This window comes from Lycorma delicatula, chromosome 9 (genome assembly GCF_047948215.1).
Source record: "Lycorma delicatula isolate Av1 chromosome 9, ASM4794821v1, whole genome shotgun sequence".
Taxonomy (NCBI): domain Eukaryota; kingdom Metazoa; phylum Arthropoda; class Insecta; order Hemiptera; family Fulgoridae; genus Lycorma; species Lycorma delicatula.
This window is the reverse complement of record NC_134463.1, coordinates 130,480,238-130,503,148: the sequence shown is the minus strand read 5'-3', so window position 1 is coordinate 130,503,148 and position 22,911 is coordinate 130,480,238. Positions and strand designations below refer to the sequence as shown.

Here is a 22,911-nt window from a genome sequence, read left to right as displayed (position 1 = left end):
GACGTTTGTCTGCCTGTCGAACTGTATCTTATGATGCGCTGTGTGTGTTGTGTTGGCTTCTGTTCCGCCAATAGGATTACAAGATGTGGAAGGGATGGACATAGCGAATGGGGTGAGCAGATGGGAGGCCAGAGAGAAAACGATAATGAATTGGAAGGAAAAATGGAGAGAGAGAAGTGTAGCACACTGGACTAAGATACTAATACAGGACTTTGAGACATGGTTTGGAAGAAAGTTTAGGGAAGTCAATTTTTACATTTCCCAAATATTAACGGGACAAGGAAACTTTGAAAATTACCTAAACAAAATAGGCAGAAGGGAAAATACAATCTGCATGTTTTATATTGATGAAGACTCGGTTAAGCATACAGTATTCAGATGTCACAAGTGGAATGAGGAGAGAGTCAGAGCGGGTATCACAACTGTACACCAGAGTATATAGTTCAATACATGTTGGCCTGCGAAGAGCACTGGAGATGAATTGAAGGCTTCACTACAAGCGTGTTACAAACTAAAAGTAAAGATGAGAGAAATCGGATGTTTTAGAATAGGGAAGGGAGGACAGCCCCAGTCGTGAAGGCTGGCATGCTCAGGTGTGTCAGTTGTTAGGATTGACTTAATTTCCGGGCAAAGTTAGGAACAAAAAGAACAGAAGACCTGATACCGGTGCTGTGTTCCTGGCTGCAATGTTTGGACACATCATTAGAACGGGCAACAAAGATTAAGAACTCAAAAGAGCTGACTGACAAGCTGACCTGTCATGCCAGACATACAGCCGGTAGGCGAGGAGGCTCATTTAAGTAATCAGACACTCCTCTGGGTACCGTAATACCTACCAATTAAACCAACCCAGAGGAGTAGAGAAAAGAAAAAAAGGAAATGATGATAGAGAACGGGAAATGAAGAAAAAATGGGAAATTTCAAATGCGTCAAACAACATTAAACTTAAAAATAATAAAACAGGTCAAACAACATTAAACTTAAAAATAATAAAACAGGAACAATATTAACAATGATCAGAAATCAATGATAGGATTCCATCGTAATTTAATTGACATGAGTGCAATCAGTATAATGATGCCAGTTAAATATCACCAGAAGCCATTCCTAAAATCAATCTACTAGATGAAACTTATAGAATATGATGCGAGTAAACAGGAACCCATCCGTTAATAAATCAAGCTTAATTTTACTTAACTTTTCAAATTAGCTTGCCTTCTCGGTAGTCAAACATTAAATTTTCTATTAAATTATCACATTAACAAGTTTAATTGACACGAGCAAGAGTTAACTATGACAATTTAATTGGCAGAAGGGCATTAAATATCACAATGAATTACAATACAACTATCTAAAAATATACTTTTTTTTAAATGTACACTGTACATTTGCACGCAAATGTACAGTGCATTAGAAAAGTAACACTAGTACAAAAATACTTAATATCGGCTTATGTAAGTGGTTGAAAATGATCCCCGTGCAAGTCACTGGCAGACCATAAACATAATTTTTGTGCGAGCCCATACCCTGATAAAGGGAATCATGCCTCATGAAATGGCTTGAATGCAGTTGCAACACTAATGTTTTTCATTTAGAACTATGACACACAGCAGCCACTTGCTTGTCTTGCAGTTTTTCTACAAAGAGTACCAATGCTCATAGTCCTTTACCGATTTCATATCCCTAAATTTGTTAATTAGCGCTCTTACACTATGTCAGTTAGGAAATGTTATACCTAAAAATCTCCTATAAAACCAGTCTTTCACCGTCCATGTGTACTCACCATGCTTGCAGAACATATATTCAAAAAGGAATAATTGCTATTCTAAAGTTAACATCATACTGAGCGCATTCAGAAAGACATAATCTCAATCACTCAAAGGCAACGCACACAGCAAAAAACCAGACACACCTTTTCATCATAAGGTCACCAGTTTGGACTGTCTAGCAGAACCAAACTTCACACAAAAAAATTTACCGACCTTTACAGAAAAAAACATTACTTGCAGTAAATGGAATACAATCCCTCAACATATAATCATGTTTATGTAGGAGTATAGTTACTTTTTGAACACGGCATATCAACAAGGTAGAAAATAACATTTACTAAAAGTCCATAACCTCAATGAGACTACTATAATAACCATATTAAATTTCATTGTCTCTGTAGTGAAGTAACTGTAGAGCTGTTGTAGTTTTTAGTTGGTCCTAACACTCTGCTTTTTTCTTTTGTGATTATTACTAAGAAAGAGACTTTACTTTCAGAAAGGTCTCTACTTTCAATCGAAAGCTGATCTGGAACAGAATTCTGGTCAGGCTTTGTGCGTTTCACACAATAAAACATTATCTCTCATCATTAAAGACAGGAGATAACCAGAATCAGGAACTAGCCCACTGTTACTAATATAGATTACTAAATATTTTACAACTAAAAAATACAAACAATTATTACACAACAAAAAATTAGATTAACTTCATGAACTGGAGTAAAGAACAATGTAGCAGCAGGTGAATTTATTAGAGTATTTAAAGAGAAAATGGAAGCCCGCCAGGATCCTATGTTTATTAGTCAAAAGTGGTTAATATACTACAAGTTACACTACGGTAAAATAAATTAGTCTCTACACTGTGGGCTCATATGATCAATAACAGGATGAAAATAAATATACCGAAGGAATTTTATGAATAAAACACAAAATCACAGCATTTAAATTATTTTGAATTTCAATATTAACTACTAGATATTATTAAGATCCTATTTGAAAATGATTAAAGCCTGTAAAAGAGATCTGTAAGAATTTCTTACAAATTATTTTTAACTCTAAAAAAATTTAAGAGAAAGACTGGTATGAAATACATACAAAGGCAAAAGGAGGATTTTGTACTGTTTAATAGATATTCATAAGCGATGTGTGAATATATGTAGGCATAGTAAACTACTGAAATTGTTTCCTCTATATTATTGTACAACAAAAACATTATATAAAAGAACTTGGCCATGATAATTCACAATAACTTAAAGGTTTGCAATAATTTCAAGGCTTTCAATTTGTTCAATCCAAATCAGAGACTCATACAACAATCAGAACAGAAATCAGACAACAATCTTACAGTTTAAAAGAATACTTACTGTTGAAATTTTTGTTTTGATTAAGCAGTAATCCTGATCCGGTGAAAACTAGTAAATCATATCATCTAAATCTTTTTGCATTCAAATGTTAACTAAATTACAGAGCTGTAATGTCATCAGAACATATAAACAATCTCGAGTTATCACAAGATATACATAGTTATTCATAGTTTCGGATATTGAATAGCTGGTAAACAATTATATAAACATGGAACAACAGACACCACAATACTGAACCCCCCTCAGGTTCTCTGCAACTGCTTTTAGAAACTACATTGACTAGAGTGACTTAAAATAATGCTTTGGTTTCCTCAGGTAAATACCAACATAATAATTTACAGGCTTTAACTCTAAAATGCTATTTTTTAAGAATTTAGTGATTAACATAAAGACCATTGACAAATAACTCCAACAAAAAGTTTTGAATGGTCAAGACCATTGCAATTTATGTTGTAAACTGAAAAACAGAACCATAATGACTATTGATTTCCTGAATCCAAATTGATTTACGTAAAGAATACTACATTCTTCAAATATTTTACTATCTCTATTTCGGTTAAGAATCACTTTTTTATATGCCTTTGTAAAACAAATTGTTAGGGATGTAGGATGTAGAGGGTATACTGAAATGAAACGACTAGCACTAGACAGGGAATCTTGGAGAGCTGCATCAAACCAGTCAAATGACTGAAGACAAAAAAAAATATGCCTTTGATAAATCAATCAGATACTTTGGATAAATCAATAACTAACATTGACAAATAATTAAGAACTGAAATTTAGAACAGTATATTAAAATTAAATTTTGTATGAAAATCTACAAAACTATTACAGAATGTTGGAGTTATTAAAGAGTCATAATGTGCAGGTGCTTTGAAAAGATCAAACTGAGCAGTAAAAGAGATTTAAAGGTAAGTAAAATGTGAACTACAATCCCAAAAGTGTGCAGGCACAAAAACAAAAGTGACAGACATAAATGTGAACAAAGTATAAAATTTGTCATCAACTGTTTGAATATTAAGTATGCAATAATGAAAAAATTGATGGCAATGAAATGAATACGAGCTTCTTTTCACAGGAAAAGATATAAATTCTGGCCTGACAATCACATCGTCAATGCCCAACACGGTGCACTTAGTGCAAGAGTTTATGATGAAAAAATTTAATTTACTTACTTTAATTTAATTTACTTAATTAGGTCATCTGTTTATTCACCTGACTTAGCCCTCTAAGAATTGCAGATGTTAGTAAAACTTAAACAATACACTAAGAGGACAACGATTTCCTGATATCAATGACATCCAGCAAACTGTATTTAAGAAACATGAGTATTTCAAAAAACGAGTTCTAGGTAAGCTTCCAGAAGCATCTGAACCAGTAGATACGCACATATCGTTTACTTCAAAGCAACATTAGCAGCTAATGTACAGTGCTGAACTTATAGATGCAGTCGATGAATTAAATTGTTAATATTTCAAATTAAAAATTATATTAACTACCAATTAAATTAACTGTTTGAATATTAAGTATGCAATAATGAAAAAATTGATGGCAATGAAATGAATACGAGCTTCTTTTCACAGGAAAAGATATAAATTCTGGCCTGACAATCACATCGTCAATGCCCAACACGGTGCACTTAGTGCAAGAGTTTATGATGAAAAAATTTAATTTACTTACTTTAATTTAATTTACTTAATTAGGTCATCTGTTTATTCACCTGACTTAGCCCTCTAAGAATTGCAGATGTTAGTAAAACTTAAACAATACACTAAGAGGACAACGATTTCCTGATATCAATGACATCCAGCAAACTGTATTTAAGAAACATGAGTATTTCAAAAAACGAGTTCTAGGTAAGCTTCCAGAAGCATCTGAACCAGTAGATACGCACATATCGTTTACTTCAAAGCAACATTAGCAGCTAATGTACAGTGCTGAACTTATAGATGCAGTCGATGAATTAAATTGTTAATATTTCAAATTAAAAATTATATTAACTACCAATTAAATTAATGAATATATTACATGTAAATTAATTGTAATACCAGGATTTAATATGGTAGCTTTCAATTCCCTGGAGAATAAAGCTGAACATTTCATACATCTGAATACTGACTGTTTCATAGCACTCAAAGGTCTTGATTCAAGAATTTCACCCAGACGTCGAAGTAACTCCTGAAAAAAGTAATTGATAAAATCTACTACTTTATGAGAAACATCTAGACAAAAAAGGTAGAAGGCTAACAAAAATGAAAGGAAAATTAATTTTTTTACAGTCGGTAGCAATGGTAAATCTAGTGGAATAGATAGTAGCATAGTAGAATAGATAGTAGCAATGGTAAAGATAGTAGAATAAAATTATGAGTTTGCCCCACTCAGCTGCATGGACATCATGCTTGTAGTGTGCAACAATTCTAAATCCCACTAAAGGCAGACAACATATATTACAGTCATCAAATTCTTAGCAGTCATATCAAATTCTTAAAGGAGAAACTGCTGCTGCAATTCCATTACAAACATGTTTCATTTTTCCATAACATTATGAATATGTATAATAAGAATGAATACTATGAATAGGCAAAACATGAAAAACTAGTACCAATAGTTATTTATTTTTCAGCAAAAAATATTTATAACATCAAAATCAACATGAAAATCACAAAAACCAACTTTTGGTACTGAATCAGCCACTTGTTAATCTTAAGACACTGTTAAGTACTGATGCTTACTATGACAACCTGAAAAAATGTATCAGACAATATAAAAGAGAGGTGCACAATTACACTTCCCTGATTTTAGGATACAAAGAACTTATGTAACTGAGAAATTTTGATGTATCCTCACACAGCCCAGAACTTGGATATTGTAAGAGAACATTTGGAATGGAAAAGCTTTATGTGACAAGTTTGAAGAATGGTGACGACATGATTAAAAGATCAGAGGATTATACTCCATGACCTGGCAATTATCAAACTCATTTGCAGGCTCACTAAATGAACTGAGGCCTACAGCAACTATGTTGAAAAAATATTTTATAGCCTTTCTATCTTTATTTTCAGAACATTTATTGTATTACAAAACTTTAAGTTTTTAAAAATATATTTAGGAAGACTCTAGCTAAAATGAAACAGGAAATAAACTAATGTTATGAAATTTAATACAAAGCAATAGTCACAGGATTAATATTTTTTATTAATGTTCCTTTAACATATATATATATATATATTGTATAAGGTGTACAAAAAATGATATTGGAATTTTATTTTTTATATCTGTTGGATGAAATGTGTAGCATTGATTTAAGGCTAGAATCAAAAAGCAAAAAGAATAGTTTTAGTAGTGCAGATGGCCATAGAGTAATTCCCTACCTTTCGCTTGACAGTGTCACTAGCAAAGATGACAACTCCTGAATAGAAAGCCTTCTGTGTTTTACAGTTTGCTAAATATGATATGTAGTTAGTTTAACAAGCGTTCCATAGAAAATTTAATTGTGATCCACAAAATGACAATATTATTCATTGATGACATAATCAATTTCAAATGACTGGATGTCTGTGTAAAGGGAAGAGTACTGGGATGACTAAAGGTATCTAAAGAAAATGCTAAACATATCAGAAGCCTTTCCTGTGCAGTTCTAAAATAATTTTATGAAGGCTGGAGTGTCCTAAAACCGTTCAGAATGTTTTAAGGAAACACTTACATATGCATCCATATCATTTACTACCATTACAGGTTTGAAGCCTACAGACTACACTGCAAATGCCAACTTCACAATCAAAATACTGTAGCATAAAGATGATGGCTTTCTTGATCATACTGTGTTTAGGGATGAATCGACATTTCACCGTGAAAAATTACATACATAATATTTGTATCTGAGGGGATCTGAAAATTGTGAACTCTTACAATTCAAAAGGGATTCTCCAAAATTAAATGTTTTCTACACAATATCTCGACAGCAAGTTTACAGGCTGCTTTTTTTTTTTAGGTGAAGCAAGCATAACAGGAGTTGCTTATTTGGATATGCTGAATACATGGCTCTTTCCTCGACAACAATATGGACCAGAGAATTAAATTTGGCGATGTGCTTCCTCACTGGGATAACTGTGTACAAGATGTTTTCCCTGACAGCTGGATTGGTCAACACAAACCTTATGACAGATGCATGGACCTGCTGCTGACAGTAGTTTGTAGTGGCCTCCTAAAGATCACTCATTATTTTCCTCATGTGATTTTTCCTTTGGGGTTTTACAAAGGATCTTGCATATATGCTTCCACTACAAACTAATCCAGCCGATTTGAGGCACAGAATTGAAATAGCTTTTGTTTGGATTACTCCAGACATACTGGTTAAAGTTTGGACAAAAAAAAGTGCCTCCTATCAGTTACATGAGTGCTGCATGACAAACGGGGCTCACATTCAACACTAGTAGGAAAACTGAAAGACTTACCTTTTCTTTCATTTTATTTCCGATTCATTATTGTAAATGAAATATAAGAAATATTAAATAACTTTAAATCCCAAAAGTCTTTTTTGTACACCATGTGCATGTATGCATTTGTGTGTGTATTATTTAAGATTATAACCACTGTATTGAAATTATTATTATTATTATTAACAATAAAAACTGTAAATAAAAAAATGAACATTAAGGAATCCACATAAAGTTAATATGATACGTATAAATAAACTGCATTACATAATCAAAGAAAAAAAAATCAGAGAAACAAAAATTTTATAGCATCAGTGGCTAAAAAAATATGAATTTTCAGACAAGGCAGAATTCTGATAAGGTGGGCAAAAATATAAAACATCTTGGCACATCTTAAATGAAAGGAAGAAAAATGTAAATTAAAAAATGTGCACTTTCAGTATTCCTAATCATGCCTAACGAAAATTCTTCATTTCTTAAAATCTATTGAATATGTACTGATTCTTCTAATTGTCCATCTTAAATTTTTAATAACCAGTATGGCTCAAAATCTACTTTTTTAATAAAATAATTTTTGCTGTTGACAATTTTTCAATTAATTCATTTTTTAATTTTAATTGAGAATTATATTTTTATTTTTTTTTTAAATTAATTTTACAATTTCAAAATTTAACAATCAAACAAAACATGATTTTTAAGCACATACTGGTGTGTGAGATCTGAGGAAAATATTCCTTGCCACGCAACCAATCCTTAAATAAGTTTGAACACGATTCTTAATAAATGAGAAACTCACAGCATTTCAGTCATAGTATTCAGTAAACAACATGGCATAAAGCAAATGATTATCGCAGTCTTAAACTGGTTTTCATTTCTTTATCGTAACACTAAATAATACTTAGGTTCTATTTGGTAGTTCCTTAACTGCTCCTCAGGAATGAAAGGATTATAATAAGTACTTTAATCTGAAAAAGAATAACTATCAAATTTAGTTTAAAAAACCAAATATTTTCATTAACTACTATTAGCTTTAAGTAAATGGGTAGGAAGAAGCATTTTTTATATATGTAAACATACATGTTTGTGAGTAGTTACTTGTACTTCTATTTTCTTTGATATTATTAATTTAATGTGAGTATAGAATTCATTTTTAATCTAATAATCTTTGATGACAATAAAACTGCTATTAATAATAAATTATTATTACAAAGATTAGAAAACTAGGCCTAGTATGAGTGTGAAAACAGAAAAACTAAATGACAATAAACTAACCGATCAAAGGCCTTACCTCAGTGGGTTACTCACTCTTCTCTGCCCTCATTTTCTTATCCTCATCCTTTCTTTCTCAGATAGATATTGCAAGAATTTTGTCGGCTACCACCCTTTCTTTTCTTTTTTTCTTTTTCCTGTTTAGCCTTCGGTAATTACCGTTCAGATAATACTTCAGAGGATAAATGAGGATGATATGTATGAGTGTAAATGAAATGTAGTCTTGTACAGTCTCAGTTTGACCGTTCCTGAGATGTGTGGTTAATTGAAACCCAACCACCAAAGAACACCAGTAATCCATGTAAAAATAACTGACTTTACTAGGACTTGAACGCTTGAACTCTCCTCGACTTTCAAATCAGCTGATTTGGGAAGACACGTTCACCACTAGACCAACCCGATGGGTTATTGGCTACCACCCTAGTCTCATCTAAAACACCATATCCACATTTTCGTAGGCACAGCAGTTGCTTCTTCATCGTGGCTAGGCAGAGTGATGAGATGACAACAAAGTACAATTAGCTTTCCTGCTACTGCTGATATCTAAAGTCTGTATCGATGGGATAGATATCAGTAACAAAGTACAAAGGAAGAAAGCTGAGGGGAAGATTAGACTGTTGATTTAAAAAAAGAATGTGTGGAAAGTAAGATTCAATTCGAGCTAGGCTAAAGAAAAGGCACAGGGAAGGGGAAAACTACATTTAATTTGAAAATCTTTACACCACAAAGTAGAAGAGGTGTAAATAAATATTGTACTTTTTATTAAAAAAAAATATAGAAATGAGTGTTTCTAAATAAAATGTGTTACCTGTGAATCCGGTGGTTCCATTTGATAAGTTCTTTGCTGACAGCTTCTTCTGACAGTATCAAATGTTAACTGAACAATAGGTGGAGTCGCACTGATTTTGACACAACTCTGTAGAGTAGACAAACCCCATCTGACTAAGGTACGACCATTTAGAGGACTTCGTTCAATCAATTCTCTGAAATAAAAGATCAGAAACATAATAAACAAAAATATGATCAGTACATGAAATCAGCCTATATACTCAAACCTTTCTGGTGACCGTCAATTAGTTATGACTTACATACAATTTAATTAATACTTTTATACAAACTTTGATATGCAATCTATACAACACAGTAAGAATAGAGAATAGCATTGCCTAGTCTAAAATTCAATTCTCAGCAAATCTGAACTTTTTTACCTATTAATTCATCCATCTCACACCCGTTGTGAAAATGCCAAAGTAAATCATTCTGTAAAAATGTCCAAGATAATATCAAAATAAAGGAAATAAAACTTTAACTTAAATATGTACGCATATATCTCCTTTAAGTCTAACAGAAGAGGGTTATGTAATATATTTTTATCTATGACACAGATTCGTACCAAATACAGTAATACGAGCACTGACTTCTGGGCAGTTAAAACATCCAAAAGCCATCTTTTGGTTCCTGCTTTCAATATATCAGTGTTGATATCGCATCCACTACACGCATAAAGAACCACACTTGAGACTCACAATATCAACTGATAACACATTTCAAGACGGTCTAAATTTAAATGTTACAATTACAGTTCTTAATTACAGAAATTATTATAAATCATTTTTTTTCTCATTAATGATGCAAATGCATAACAGAGCCACAAGGAATTTCACACATTCATAATTAAAAAACGAATAGTGCATTATTCATCATATAACTAAAAATATTCCAAGCCACTTCAATAAACAAAATAATTTCAATGATAAAGTTGTGGTATGTTTAAAGGATTAAGAATTGCATTATACTTTCAGGTTTGTTCTGTTTTGGTCGTACCATAGAGATTATAAAGTTCTCATTACTAAAAATCTATATCAAATGTTTTTGATAAAAATTAAATGCTTTTGTTTAAACAAAGGAGAATAATTTTCCTTTTCAAAAATTTAAACCCTTATGTATAAATACAGAAGTGACCTTTTTAGTCGCTTTATTTTGTTTGTAGAGTTAATTAAAAAAGTCTTTTATTTAAAATCCTGATTGTTGTTAGCAATACAAAACTCCCTACTATTCTTATTACAACATTCGCTAAGCAAATTTTCTTTCAAAATAGTTCAAATATGTTTTTCCTATTCTTTTAAAAGATGAGGAAAAAAGGTAAAACGTTTAGATATAAAAAAAAATAATAACTGAATAATATAGTAATAATGCTAAAAGAATCCATCTGCAGTCAGAAAATACAATTCAGTTATCAATAAACAAGCTTTGTGTTGCAATACAAAAAAAAACACCAAGGATCACTATCACTATTTCTTTTTCAAAACTGGCTTCAAACTACTGCATAAAAAAATTCCACAATGTTCAATGATCTGCTCCAGAATTCTTAATTTAGAGGATCCAATGTTCAAAAAACAAAAACTGCTTAATTGAATAACAATATACATGAAAAAGGTTATGTAATAGAAGCTTGATTTTCATTTGTTGAACATACATGTTCACCGTAAACATTTAATACTACAATTGCATTATAAAAATTAAAATCGTACACCTCAGGGATAAATTACATCAATGAATGTTAAAAGATGAAAGAATTGAAATAGCATGAGATTAAAACTTTTTAGCAGTTTGTAAATAGAAATGCTCAACTGCGATTTACAAAAAATTAAACAATTATTTACAAATAATTAAATTGCACATTGTGCAATTTAATTCGTAGTCATCATTAGTAGATTACCAGAACTGTCCAACTGTTTAAACCATTTGAGAACTGTTTAACCATTGATGCTTAAAAGAAATACAAAAAAAAGAAAAAATTATTAAATGTATGCTAATATTAATAAATACGTATTCCATAATCAGGAAATGCAAAAAATACTAATTCTTCCTGTTTTCATCAAATTAAACTAAAGCAACAATAAATAAGATACACAGTATCTCATTAGGCAGTGGGGGTTGAAAGATAGTCAGCATAAATATCGAAACTGCTAAATCTCACGCTTAGTCTGGCTGCCATACACCTTGATACCCCTTAGATAATGTTGAATAAGATAAGAATTAACTTAAGAAAAACATAGATAGTATGAACTGTACATTGATCAAAAAAATGTCTCTTGCATTAAACAATATTTACAGAAAAAACCATTAATAATAAATATAACCTAATAAGTTAAAGTTACCTAAAGATAGAAAGCACTCGCTTGAAACACTCTTAATAAATTTAAAATTCTAAATTTGCTATCAGATGTTGGTTCTTTGTTATCGTGAAAAATTTCTGTCATAGCTAAAACAAATTTTCAAAGTATCTAATTCCTATTAACTGCAATATATATATTTTTTTAAATTTGACCCAATATACTTATTTTTTGGACTGGTTTCATAAAAATTGGATTATGGCAAAATTCTTTGGCCTTTTATAATTATAATCAACATTCCAAACATTCCTTTATTCTAGTTTTAATTTTTCTTTTAATTTGGCCTATATATTCTTATTAATAATTTTTTTTTTTTAAGAATTGACCTACAGATGACTGCTCTTTCAGATTAGTTTTATGTTTACTGTTTCGTTTACCTGTTGTTTATTAACAGAGACCAGTTTCTTAGACACAAAAGTAATGTTAATATTATAATTTTTAAGAAATTTTTACTTCGCTGTTATTTAGAGAGCAGCGTGAAATGTTTATCCACATTCTATCTGATCCTTCTTAATTGTTACTCCAAAGCAAAATTGTTTTACTGTTTTTTTACTACATTTTTTGTATTTTTTTTTTACATACTCTCAACAGTTTCTCTAGTAAATCAGTAGACTCAATAATATCTTTCATAAAATTCACTTATCACGAATTGAAATTTTAAGTCTCACTGAGATACATGAGGCGTAAGAGTTGCAAGTTCCACTTGAATCAAAACAGAACTATTTACAATCATCTCTCCAACAGCAAAAAGATTCACACAGACAATCTGAACAAAGATAATGAGACTATATTCTATATGTAACACAGTTACTGTTGGGTTGAATTAATGCCCTAAAGCTCAACGTAAATGCTGCTGATTACTTTAGAACAAAAAAATTACTTTATTGAAAAAAATTCATGTTTCATCAGAACAAAAGGAGAGGACATTGATTTTCAGCATTCTTTTGCTTCGTAATAATGTCACAGAAAATTTAATCACATATTTACATTGGAAACAATTTAATCATTCCTCTCACAGCCCTAACATGGAACTTAGCAACTTCCCCCTTTTCCTATACCTTAGAAAGTTCTTGAATGAATGATATTTTAACACGAAGATGAATTGCAAAATAATGTAACAATGTAGTTAGTTAATGAAGCAGACATTAGATCTCTATGGTATAGAAAAGGTTTTACCAAAAGAAATTTCATACAGAATTTAAATAAGCCTTTCTAATGCTAATGCTTTCTAATGCTCTAATGGAGCTTACTTTCTGGACAACCTTTGTTTCTGGACAACATTATTTTGTTATTTTATTTTGTTCAACCTTTATTTTAACTCTACTTTTTTACTTTGTGATACTGCTCTAATCAAGGGTTAGTGGTCTCCCTCGATCTTCCAGGTAAATGCTGGAGTAGTTCCTTTTGCTGCTCATGAAGAAGCAAACCTGTCATTCTCAATATGTTCTATACAATATATATTCTGAGCTTAATAAAAGATGTACTCATTTATTTATAATTATTCATTTTTAAATGATAATATTTTATATGTAATATATATATATATATATATATATATATATATATATATTAATGAAATTAATATTTTAACATTCACATTATTCCACTGTATTGTTAAATTACATTTAAATTCTATTAAATATAATCACTACATCTAGCACATAATAATGAACATATCTTACCTTTTTCATGAAAGTACTTTTGCAGGATCCTGTATCCTCATTCATAATTGTAAGGATTCACACTAATCATTTATATAACGTACAATATAATTTAACAAAAAGAAAATGACAAAATATGTTCTTCTCTGATTTTCACAAAATTTGTGGAAAACAAGATAGCTGTTTTGATACACAGTACCTTCCTCAGATATTACACACAGAATACAAAAGCTTAAAAGTGAATGTACACAATACAATAGGGAATGTACACTAGTATCAGTAAAATATAAATTGAACAGTAAATATTACTGGTCAATTCAGAAAAAGGGGCAGTATTCACAATAAGATATGAAACCCATCCCATTTATAAGTTTAATAATGTTGAACTATTAAAGTCTGTCTAATTGATCATTTAAAAGTAATTTTCAATGACTCTAAAACATTCAGTTTCAAGCCTTTGTTCTCAACATGAAGTACTTTGAAATTAAATGACATGCATAATTAGAAAACCTCTTGTTATTGAAAAGATAAGATTTGTGCGGTCCCTTATATGTTTTCAAAAAATCTAACATCTGTCCGATATAAACTTTATCACAAAAACCACATTCAAGTTTATAAACTGATTTTTTAAGGTTTAACAGTTTTACTCAAGTTATTCTTAATAAATTTACCTAGAAAATTATCAGATTTGAAAACGATATAAAAACTTTCATTTCTGAATAATCTACTGATTCTCTCTGTGGGTTTACCTATATAATTGAGTGTGCAAAATTTCTTTTGTTGGAATGAATTAGTTGAAGAAGGAAAAACTTTACTAATCACGATGATATAAATTATTTGAAACACTTGATCAATTACACTGATTTGGTAACCTTTATTCACAGCTATTTTTCTTATAATACTAAGATTCTTTATCAAAATTATCATTTGACATCAGAATAATTAACAATTTATGAATATAACTATTAAAAATTACTAATCTATGTGTAAATGGATGTAATGATTTACTATGAGTGACAGTTATCAGGTGTGAAGGTTTGTGATGCAAGCTAAAATCCAATTTGTTATTGATTTTAGTAACATTTAAATCTAATAAGACAATAGAATTATTTTATTCCACTTCCAAATTAAAAGTTATATTTTTTATTGGTAATATTCCCCAAAAAATAAATTTCCAGAAAAAATTGCTATCTTTTTTTCTAATTATTTAGCCTAGTCTATTGACATTGCTGTTAATTTCAATAAATTTACTTAAGCTATACAGACATACGTAAGTCTCTTACTTATGATATTCAAGTCCTACCCACCCACACATAAAGAATACAGCCCTGACCAAATAGTCCATCTAGGCAAATTAATGAAAAAAAATTTCCCATAAAGAATGAAAATGCACTTCCATTGAAAATAGGATAGGATTATTGTTTTGAGCCATTCATAACAATATTAACCAATACAGGTATCATCCCATTAGGTACACATGAAAACAAGTCATTGTCTGAAGCCTGCACCAGCCAGTTTCAACCCTAACCTTGTATCATTGTACTAGTTAAACGGTACTGGTAATCAATGAGATGACTGCATACCCACATCAGTTCAGTTATTCATTCATTCATTCATTAATTCATATATTTAACCAATAAACTGTGCTGCTCCCATAAAAGAATGACATTTATTATCAAAACGTGGTGTTAGTATCTTCACCGGTTAACATTACTATATACCTTGATAACTTGAATGTTTAACTTCACATGTGATTAATTTTTTTGTAAATCAGTGTCTTTAAATCTGGACTTAACAGTTCTTTTTTCCACATTTTTTAAGCTGGTTTAAAAATGGGAAGAAAATAAACTCCACGGGAACACTTCAAAACGATAGTGAAGAACAAAAAGGAGGTGCATGTATGCAGGAAAGAACTTCATATATCATTATTAATAGTTAATTTTACCCTAAACGGATTAAATGTTATACTTCTTAGAATAACTGTTTGAATAACTATATGAATTAGATTGTATAGACTTACTTTATTAAACTAATCACAAACATTAAAATAGTTAATCAAATTATAAAAGTTAATATTCAGTTATTGATGTGCACCATCTGAATTTTGTTATATATGTTACATGCTATTTGTTATTCTCTATCTTATACGGCATGTCAATATAAACACAAATTTACCAAACACAATAATAATTAATTTATTACATATTAAACAATATTTATTATGCTAAATAATGTTATACTAAATTACTTCAGTATCTTTTAAGTTACTGTGAGTAGATGCAGCTCCAGAAGAATGCTTTGAAAATCTACTCATTTGATAAAATGTTTTAGAATTCCAATGGATGCAAAACAATTTTTACATAAAATAAATAAACGTTTAAAATCACCTACACTCAGCAAGGAAGATGTGGATGGTGAGGAACCCAAGGAGCAACAGGACATGACTCCATTTACATCAAGGAGTAGAAGTCCTCTATTCATGCGCAATTTGGGTCTGTCGCATCTATTGCTAGTTATTTTGACTTGATGGGAGAAAGTCAACAGGTTTCATGCTACATCCATACATATTCTTACTCTCTCATAAATCCACATAATAGATAGGGAAGCTAATATTTTTACCAAAGTGTGAGGTTTCTGAAGTCCCGAATTAGTTCAGTTTGTTGTGAATGTACCTTGCTCTAAGGTAATCAGGTTACTAATGTAAATTTATTTATTTCACATGAAAGCAAACACAATGACGGCACGAGCTATATATGTTATCAGAGCACCATTAGGGATTTTTTCAATATTTGAGGCCTTCATTCAAACCAATAATAAGGAAGTCTCTACCTAGAGTTCAGCTATTTGTTTTTGGTAACTAGATTTTAGACAGACATCCAGCGCGAAGACAATTTGCCTTAAGGCGTTCGTAGCAATAGTAGTATGTGTGCATTTCAATCTATAACTAGTTCGTGCTGTCAACGTCAGTACTTGTACAGTCAGCACAAGAAGTGAGACACTAATTACCATGTAACTGTGTTTATATTGGGTATTTATATTGTGTATTTTATAACTGTGTAATTTATATTGCGTATTTTCTAACATAAATGTATTCTATCTACATCTAATTGTAAAAATACCCCCTAAAAAATTATGCAACTGGAGAAACTCTTATCAATAATTGTGACTATGACTATACTGTCTCTGTAGCTGACTTGTTTTTTTTTTTTTTTTGTTTGTGGGCGAAAAACACCTGGGCGTTATCATCGACTGGTAGTTATTAGTAAAAGGGTAAAATAACTCCGAAATAATAAACTATACAAGGTGTAAACGTAATATCAATCATATAATAAAAATTTACTAAAACAAGCCAAGAAGGCAAAATAAAACTCAAAACTAACACCACAGACAAAGTTGATAAAACATAAAAGTTAAAATAATAGATTAAAGAAAGTATATAAAACTTACCTAACTCCGATGGGTTGTGCAAACATCCCCTCCCCAGATAGTAAAATTAAATACATAGAACCAATAAATCAAATTGAAAATAAAGGTTAAAATTATTAAAAAAACTGTCCTTACAGAAAAACATATATGAGCATATTAAATCCTTTGCAGTAACCCGGTACTATGCAAAATGAGAAACACCCATTCCAAAATCCCGCTATCGTCGCACAAGATATCACGGATGTTTCCGGGTATATTAAACCGACGACGCAAAGCCGCATAACATATGCAGTCCACAAGAATGTGGTGCACAGTCATGCAGCAGCTGCATCGTGTACACAGGGGTGGGTCTTCTCCTGACATTAGGTATTCGTGTGTGATCCTCGTATGTCCCAACCGTAACCGGCAGAGGACCACTTCCTCACGACGAGAGTTTCTGCAAGAGGAGCCCCATGGCAACACTGAATCCTTAATCCGTCGGAGTTTATTATCGACGGTAACCGTCCAGTCACGTTGCCACCTTGCTCGCAGTGATTGTTTTATATGATTGATAAAATCAAAGGTACTAACTCGGGTGGTGAAAGGGGGCTGAATACTTCCTTGGCAGCAGAATCTGCTCTTTCGTTACCTAGAATTCCAATGTGGCTAGGGATCCAGCAAAAACTTACCTCCCTGTTGCATTTATCTAACTCAGCGATTTAATCATAAATGCCAATGACAACAGGATGTTTGGAATAAAGGTTTTCCAACGCCAGGAGAGCACTGTACGAATCACTGCAAATAAGAATGCTCCTATATTTAGGGCCAATGATACTTAGAGCCCTATCTACAGCGAGTAGTTCCAGGGTAAACACATACTCGTAACACGGGGTAGGCCAAACATATAAGTCTGTTCATTGATAACAAAACCACAACCAACGTTACCATCGTTACCATGCTTCGACCCCATCAGTATATATCACCACGCCTGGGTTCGACTTGGCAAGGAGAAACTGAAACATCTGCCGAAAAACAATAGGTGGCATGGAACGTTTATCGTACGTTGTAAGATCAAACGTAAAATTTACATTGATTATTCTCCACGGGGGGTTCGAGCACGGATATGATGGAAAGAACGAGACACAGTCAATACTCATACGCTGCAGCAGACGTCGTGTACGGACACCTACAGGCGCAGTACAACGTGGACGGTCCTCATACTTCCTCAAATTAGGATTCTTAAGAACTGGGTAAAAAGCTGGGTGATTCGGCTGTCCGCTGAGACAGGCAAAATACGACAACAAAAGCTGGTCTTGTCTATCCCAAAGTGATGGGTCACTGTCTACAAGTAAGCTTGCGATAGGGCCCAATCTAAACGCACCTGTTGCAAGCCGAAGAAAAGCATGATGCACACCGTCCAGCATTTTAAGTACGGTTTGACGAGCTGAAGAAAAGGCAACACAACCATAATCCAAACGGGAACGAACAAGGGAGTAGTAAAAACGTAACATACATGACCGATTGGCCCCCCAGTTGGTGTTACTAAGCACTCACATCATATCCAAAAGTTTGAAACATTTTGTCCTCAATTCCCTTATATGTTTGACCCAGGTAAGATGGCTATCAAAAAGCAAACCTAGAAACTTAACGTAAGGAGAGACAGCAATAAGCTCTCTGCCCAGAAAAACCCACAGATTAGGGTTCCATAGCCGAGAAAAGACTACACATTTCGTCTTGTCGGGTGAAAATGTGAAACCAGTAGTTCCTGACCAAGCCTCAAGGTAAAATATAGTGTTCTGTATCAGTCTCCCCGCAGTGGGTGCAGAGCAGCTCACAACATAAATAACATCATCAACGAAAAGAGAACAAGAAACAGGAGCCTGTACACAACTGGTAATGCTGTTTACGGCCACAGAAAACAAGGTGGCACTTAATACACTACCTTGAGGTACACCATTTTCTGAGACGACACTGAGTTTTGGTCCTTGGTGAAAACGCATGCGTACTCCTCATTTTGGAGGGGGTAATTTTACGACTTACACAGCTATGTCCAGTTGCCAATAATAAATGGCTGAACTTTACTACCTTCTTAGATATGAACTTTACTACCTTCTTAGATACAAAGTGCAATCACACAATCTTAGACACAAAGTACAATCACACAATGATTGATATTCAGAATGTAATCGACAAATCTAACGATTTTGTCATCTCATAACGTTGTTAGAGCAACATTCATAATGACGGTATTCTCAATTTTATGATATCCACCTCAGTACATCCAAAGCCTGTCTTTGCTAAGTCTTTGAAGGTATGATTCAAACTACATTGCTTCTTTCATTCAAGACATCCTAGACAAGTACAGAACCTATAAATTTATGGTACTGATGGGAGATGTCAGAAATTTATAAAAAGCTTTTGAAATTGTTCAAGAGAACAATGCACAGCATTTAATCATGCCCCTTGGTTGCATCGATCATATGCTATATTTAACTGTGGGGACATCCTTTCCACTACAATAGTGTCCACTTTGATTAAACATGCAATTAACAAAGTTAGAATTATAGAAAACTGTCAAAGGGTCAGTGCTACTTTGGGAAAGATAAGCAAAAGCTACACATCATTAAAAACTTCCACGTAAAAGTTGTTGGTTGTCAAATTTATATTGCCTAGAAAGTTTATACAACAATAAAAACTGCTTGCAGCAACTGGCCGTGGACAAAGATATTGAGAACCTATTCAAACACCATGAAGAGCTAAAAATCAATATCATTTTAGACGACAGAGGTTTTTGGGTTCTCGTTGAAAAAAATGATTTCATTGTTAAAACCAATAAGCAATGCCATTCTTGTTCTGAAAGGTGACAAATACTTTATTCACAAAGTGCATAGTGTTTTAAAGAATTTAGAAAAAGATTTTATTAGTTTTTCACTAAACAACTTCTTATCAAGTGGAACAAAACAATTTACAGAAAGAGTTTCATGAAAGAATGAAGATATCTGTGTGTTCAATTCATTTTAAAGATGATTTATTAAATCCAGTCTCTCAGGGGTCAAACTGCATGGCCAATGAGTTAATCGATGGACTTGAGTTCATCAATCAAATAGCCCAAAAAATGACTGAATGAGAAATCAGTTATGGCGGAATTGGGAGGATAACAGAGCACGAAAGAAAATAACTTGAAATTTCCTGTGGGGATCAGTAAAAAGCATGGCCTCCATAAAGTGGCAGACAGGACTAGTGTGCGGTATTAACCTAAGTAAAATAGCTAGTCGTATTTTATCAGCTCCAGCACATCTGCTATAACAGAGGGCTTCAGTTGTTTCGGTTTTATCCACAATAAAAAAAGAAACCATCTAACAACAAAAAGGGCTGGGAAAATCACATTTATAAGCTACAATTATCAACTTCAGATAGATCCCAATCGTGCTTCTCAGGGAACTTCAAAAGCCACTACATATCAACGGGCACCTCCTTACAAAAAATGAAGATGTAGGAAGTAGAGAGGAGGATGATAAAGAAAACATAGAAAGCAGTGGTAGTGAACAGTGAATTTTGTAATTAATGTTACATTATAGTAGTAATTATAGTTATTAAAACAATCTAAAAGTCTTTTTAATTTCAAATATGAGGATTAGAGTAAAATCCTGGTTCTATTATATTTAGGCTATTATAAATACACCCTGTATGACTCAGCAGCAGAGGCATATAGTTGTAAAAATGTGCATTTACATCTATATTTAATCAGTAGGTATTTTTAGAAGAAAGGGGAAGGTGTGAAATATAAATTCTCACTAAAAATAACAAATTTTCAAAATTCCTGGAAATATTCCTCTACAAATATTTACCCATCACTGGTAATATGTTAATAAAATTCAAGAATATTCCTAGTAATCTCAAACTATCTATAAAACAACTAAAAATATCATCCACATACCTACATCAAAATTTGAAATATTTGAAGAAAGGATGAGTTCAAATCTTTCTTTTCTAAATCACCCTTACAAAATTTCAACAGCTAACAGACTTAGTAGATTACCCATAATTAACCCCTATTTCGGACTGTAAATGTTATTGTAACACACAAAATAATTTTGATTAGATAAACATTCAATTCCTCAACTATCACAATTCTTGTAATTCCATTAGTTTTCTGGGTAAATTAGTTTTTATATAAATTTTGAAAAAATCAAAAAACATATTTTGTTTTTATTTTCTTTTTGTTTATGATGGATTTTGAAGTAAAGGCTTCATCCATCGATTATTATATTTTAGTCAATCGTATATTTACGTTATTACCACACTGTAATGGCATTACTTTTTAACTAATTCCGCTCAAAACATTATCAGGCAAATGAAAACTTTGTTAAAGTTTTCAGAGAGGCCAAAGAATCTTTATTAGAGTTTCCAGATTTCATTTATATTATATTTTCTATTAATTCTGGCCAACCACAGGTAAAAGTTCAGTGGGAGTGCACAACAATATTCATAAAACTGGTTGAAATCCAGGATGCTAAAAGTATAGATTAATGATGGAACAGACTGTTTGGAAAACAATTTCATAAATACAATCTTTTCTTTCCTTAACAAGAAGTTACAAATTACCTTACTTTAAGTACTAAGAAAATTTCTTCCATATCCTTTTTTCCAGGTACCACTTTCTGTACTAACCAAGGATGTGCATTATCATCATCATTATCATCATCATCATCTTCATCATCATCTTCATCATCATCGCCATCATTAACAGAATAATCATCTTGCACATTTCTACTGGTTAAGAGTTCACCTAAAATTAATTTAATTAATTAAAATCTGTCATTTATTCAAAATTTAGTGTAACATACAAATTTAAAACACTACATTTTTTTAATTACAATACAAATTTTTATACAGAGATAATTTATTAAAATTTATTTGTTTTATTGAACCATAATAACAAGAAATAAATAATAATCAGCTTAATAACAGTCCAGTATCAAAATTGTAGTGTGTTAAACCACAGACTGGTAGTAAACTTTTGTTTACTTCTCCTACTGTGCGAGAAATTATAAAAGGAAATCAAAAATATATAAAGTAAATTAAAAACAAAATCTTTACTTTCATTAATTAAATAAAATTGAATAAAAATCATATTAATCAATAGTTTGATTTTTACAATATAAATAATTGATACGTGTATTTACAATTCATACATATACACATGGAAAAAGCCAGGTGATACTGCAAGGTATCAGATAGATCATATCATGGTAAAGCAAAGACTTAAAAATCAACTCATCAACTGCAAAGCTTACCCTGGAGCAGACATTGATAGTGACCATAATTTAGTGATAATGAAATGTAGTTTGGAGATTGGGGTTTAAAATCCTGAAGAAAAGGTGTCAGATGAATCAATGGAATTTAGAGAAGCTTGAGGAAGAGGAGGTAAAGAAGATTTTTGAGAAGGACATCGCACGAGGTCCGAGTAAAAAAGATAAGGTAGCAAATGTAGAAGAACGGAAAAATGTTAAAAAGGAAATTCTTAAATCAGCAGAACCGAACTTATGTAAAACAAAGAAAACCGATAGAAAACCTTGGATTTCAAGGATATATTGCAGCTGATGGATGAACGTAGAAAATATAAGAATGCCAGCGATGAAGAAAGTAAAAGGAACTACCAACAATTAACAAATACCATAAACAGGAAGGGCAAACTAGCGAAAGAAGAGTGGATTATCAAATATCAACTCCGTCTACATTATTTAAGAACATTGACAAATACCTACAGGCAAGTCTGAATACAGGCTACTGGAAAAAAAAAAAGATAAGTAAAGAATTGTAAAAGATCAAAA

At 31.8% G+C, this 22,911-nt stretch overlaps 1 protein-coding gene across 4 annotated transcripts in view; it reads right to left on the bottom strand.

Moving 5' to 3' along the window:
- Positions 1–22,911, bottom strand: part of LOC142329667 (uncharacterized) — a 112,692-nt gene that overhangs the window by 43,422 nt on the left and 46,359 nt on the right. For all 4 annotated transcript variants that reach the window (XM_075374341.1, XM_075374343.1, XM_075374342.1 and 1 more), the window contains 3 exons: positions 21,683–21,866; positions 9,644–9,818; positions 5,179–5,308 (listed from right to left, as the gene is read on the bottom strand). In XM_075374341.1, coding sequence (XP_075230456.1) covers positions 5,179–5,308; positions 9,644–9,818; positions 21,683–21,866 — 489 coding nt within the window. The remainder of the gene's footprint in view (positions 1–5,178; positions 5,309–9,643; positions 9,819–21,682; positions 21,867–22,911) is intronic.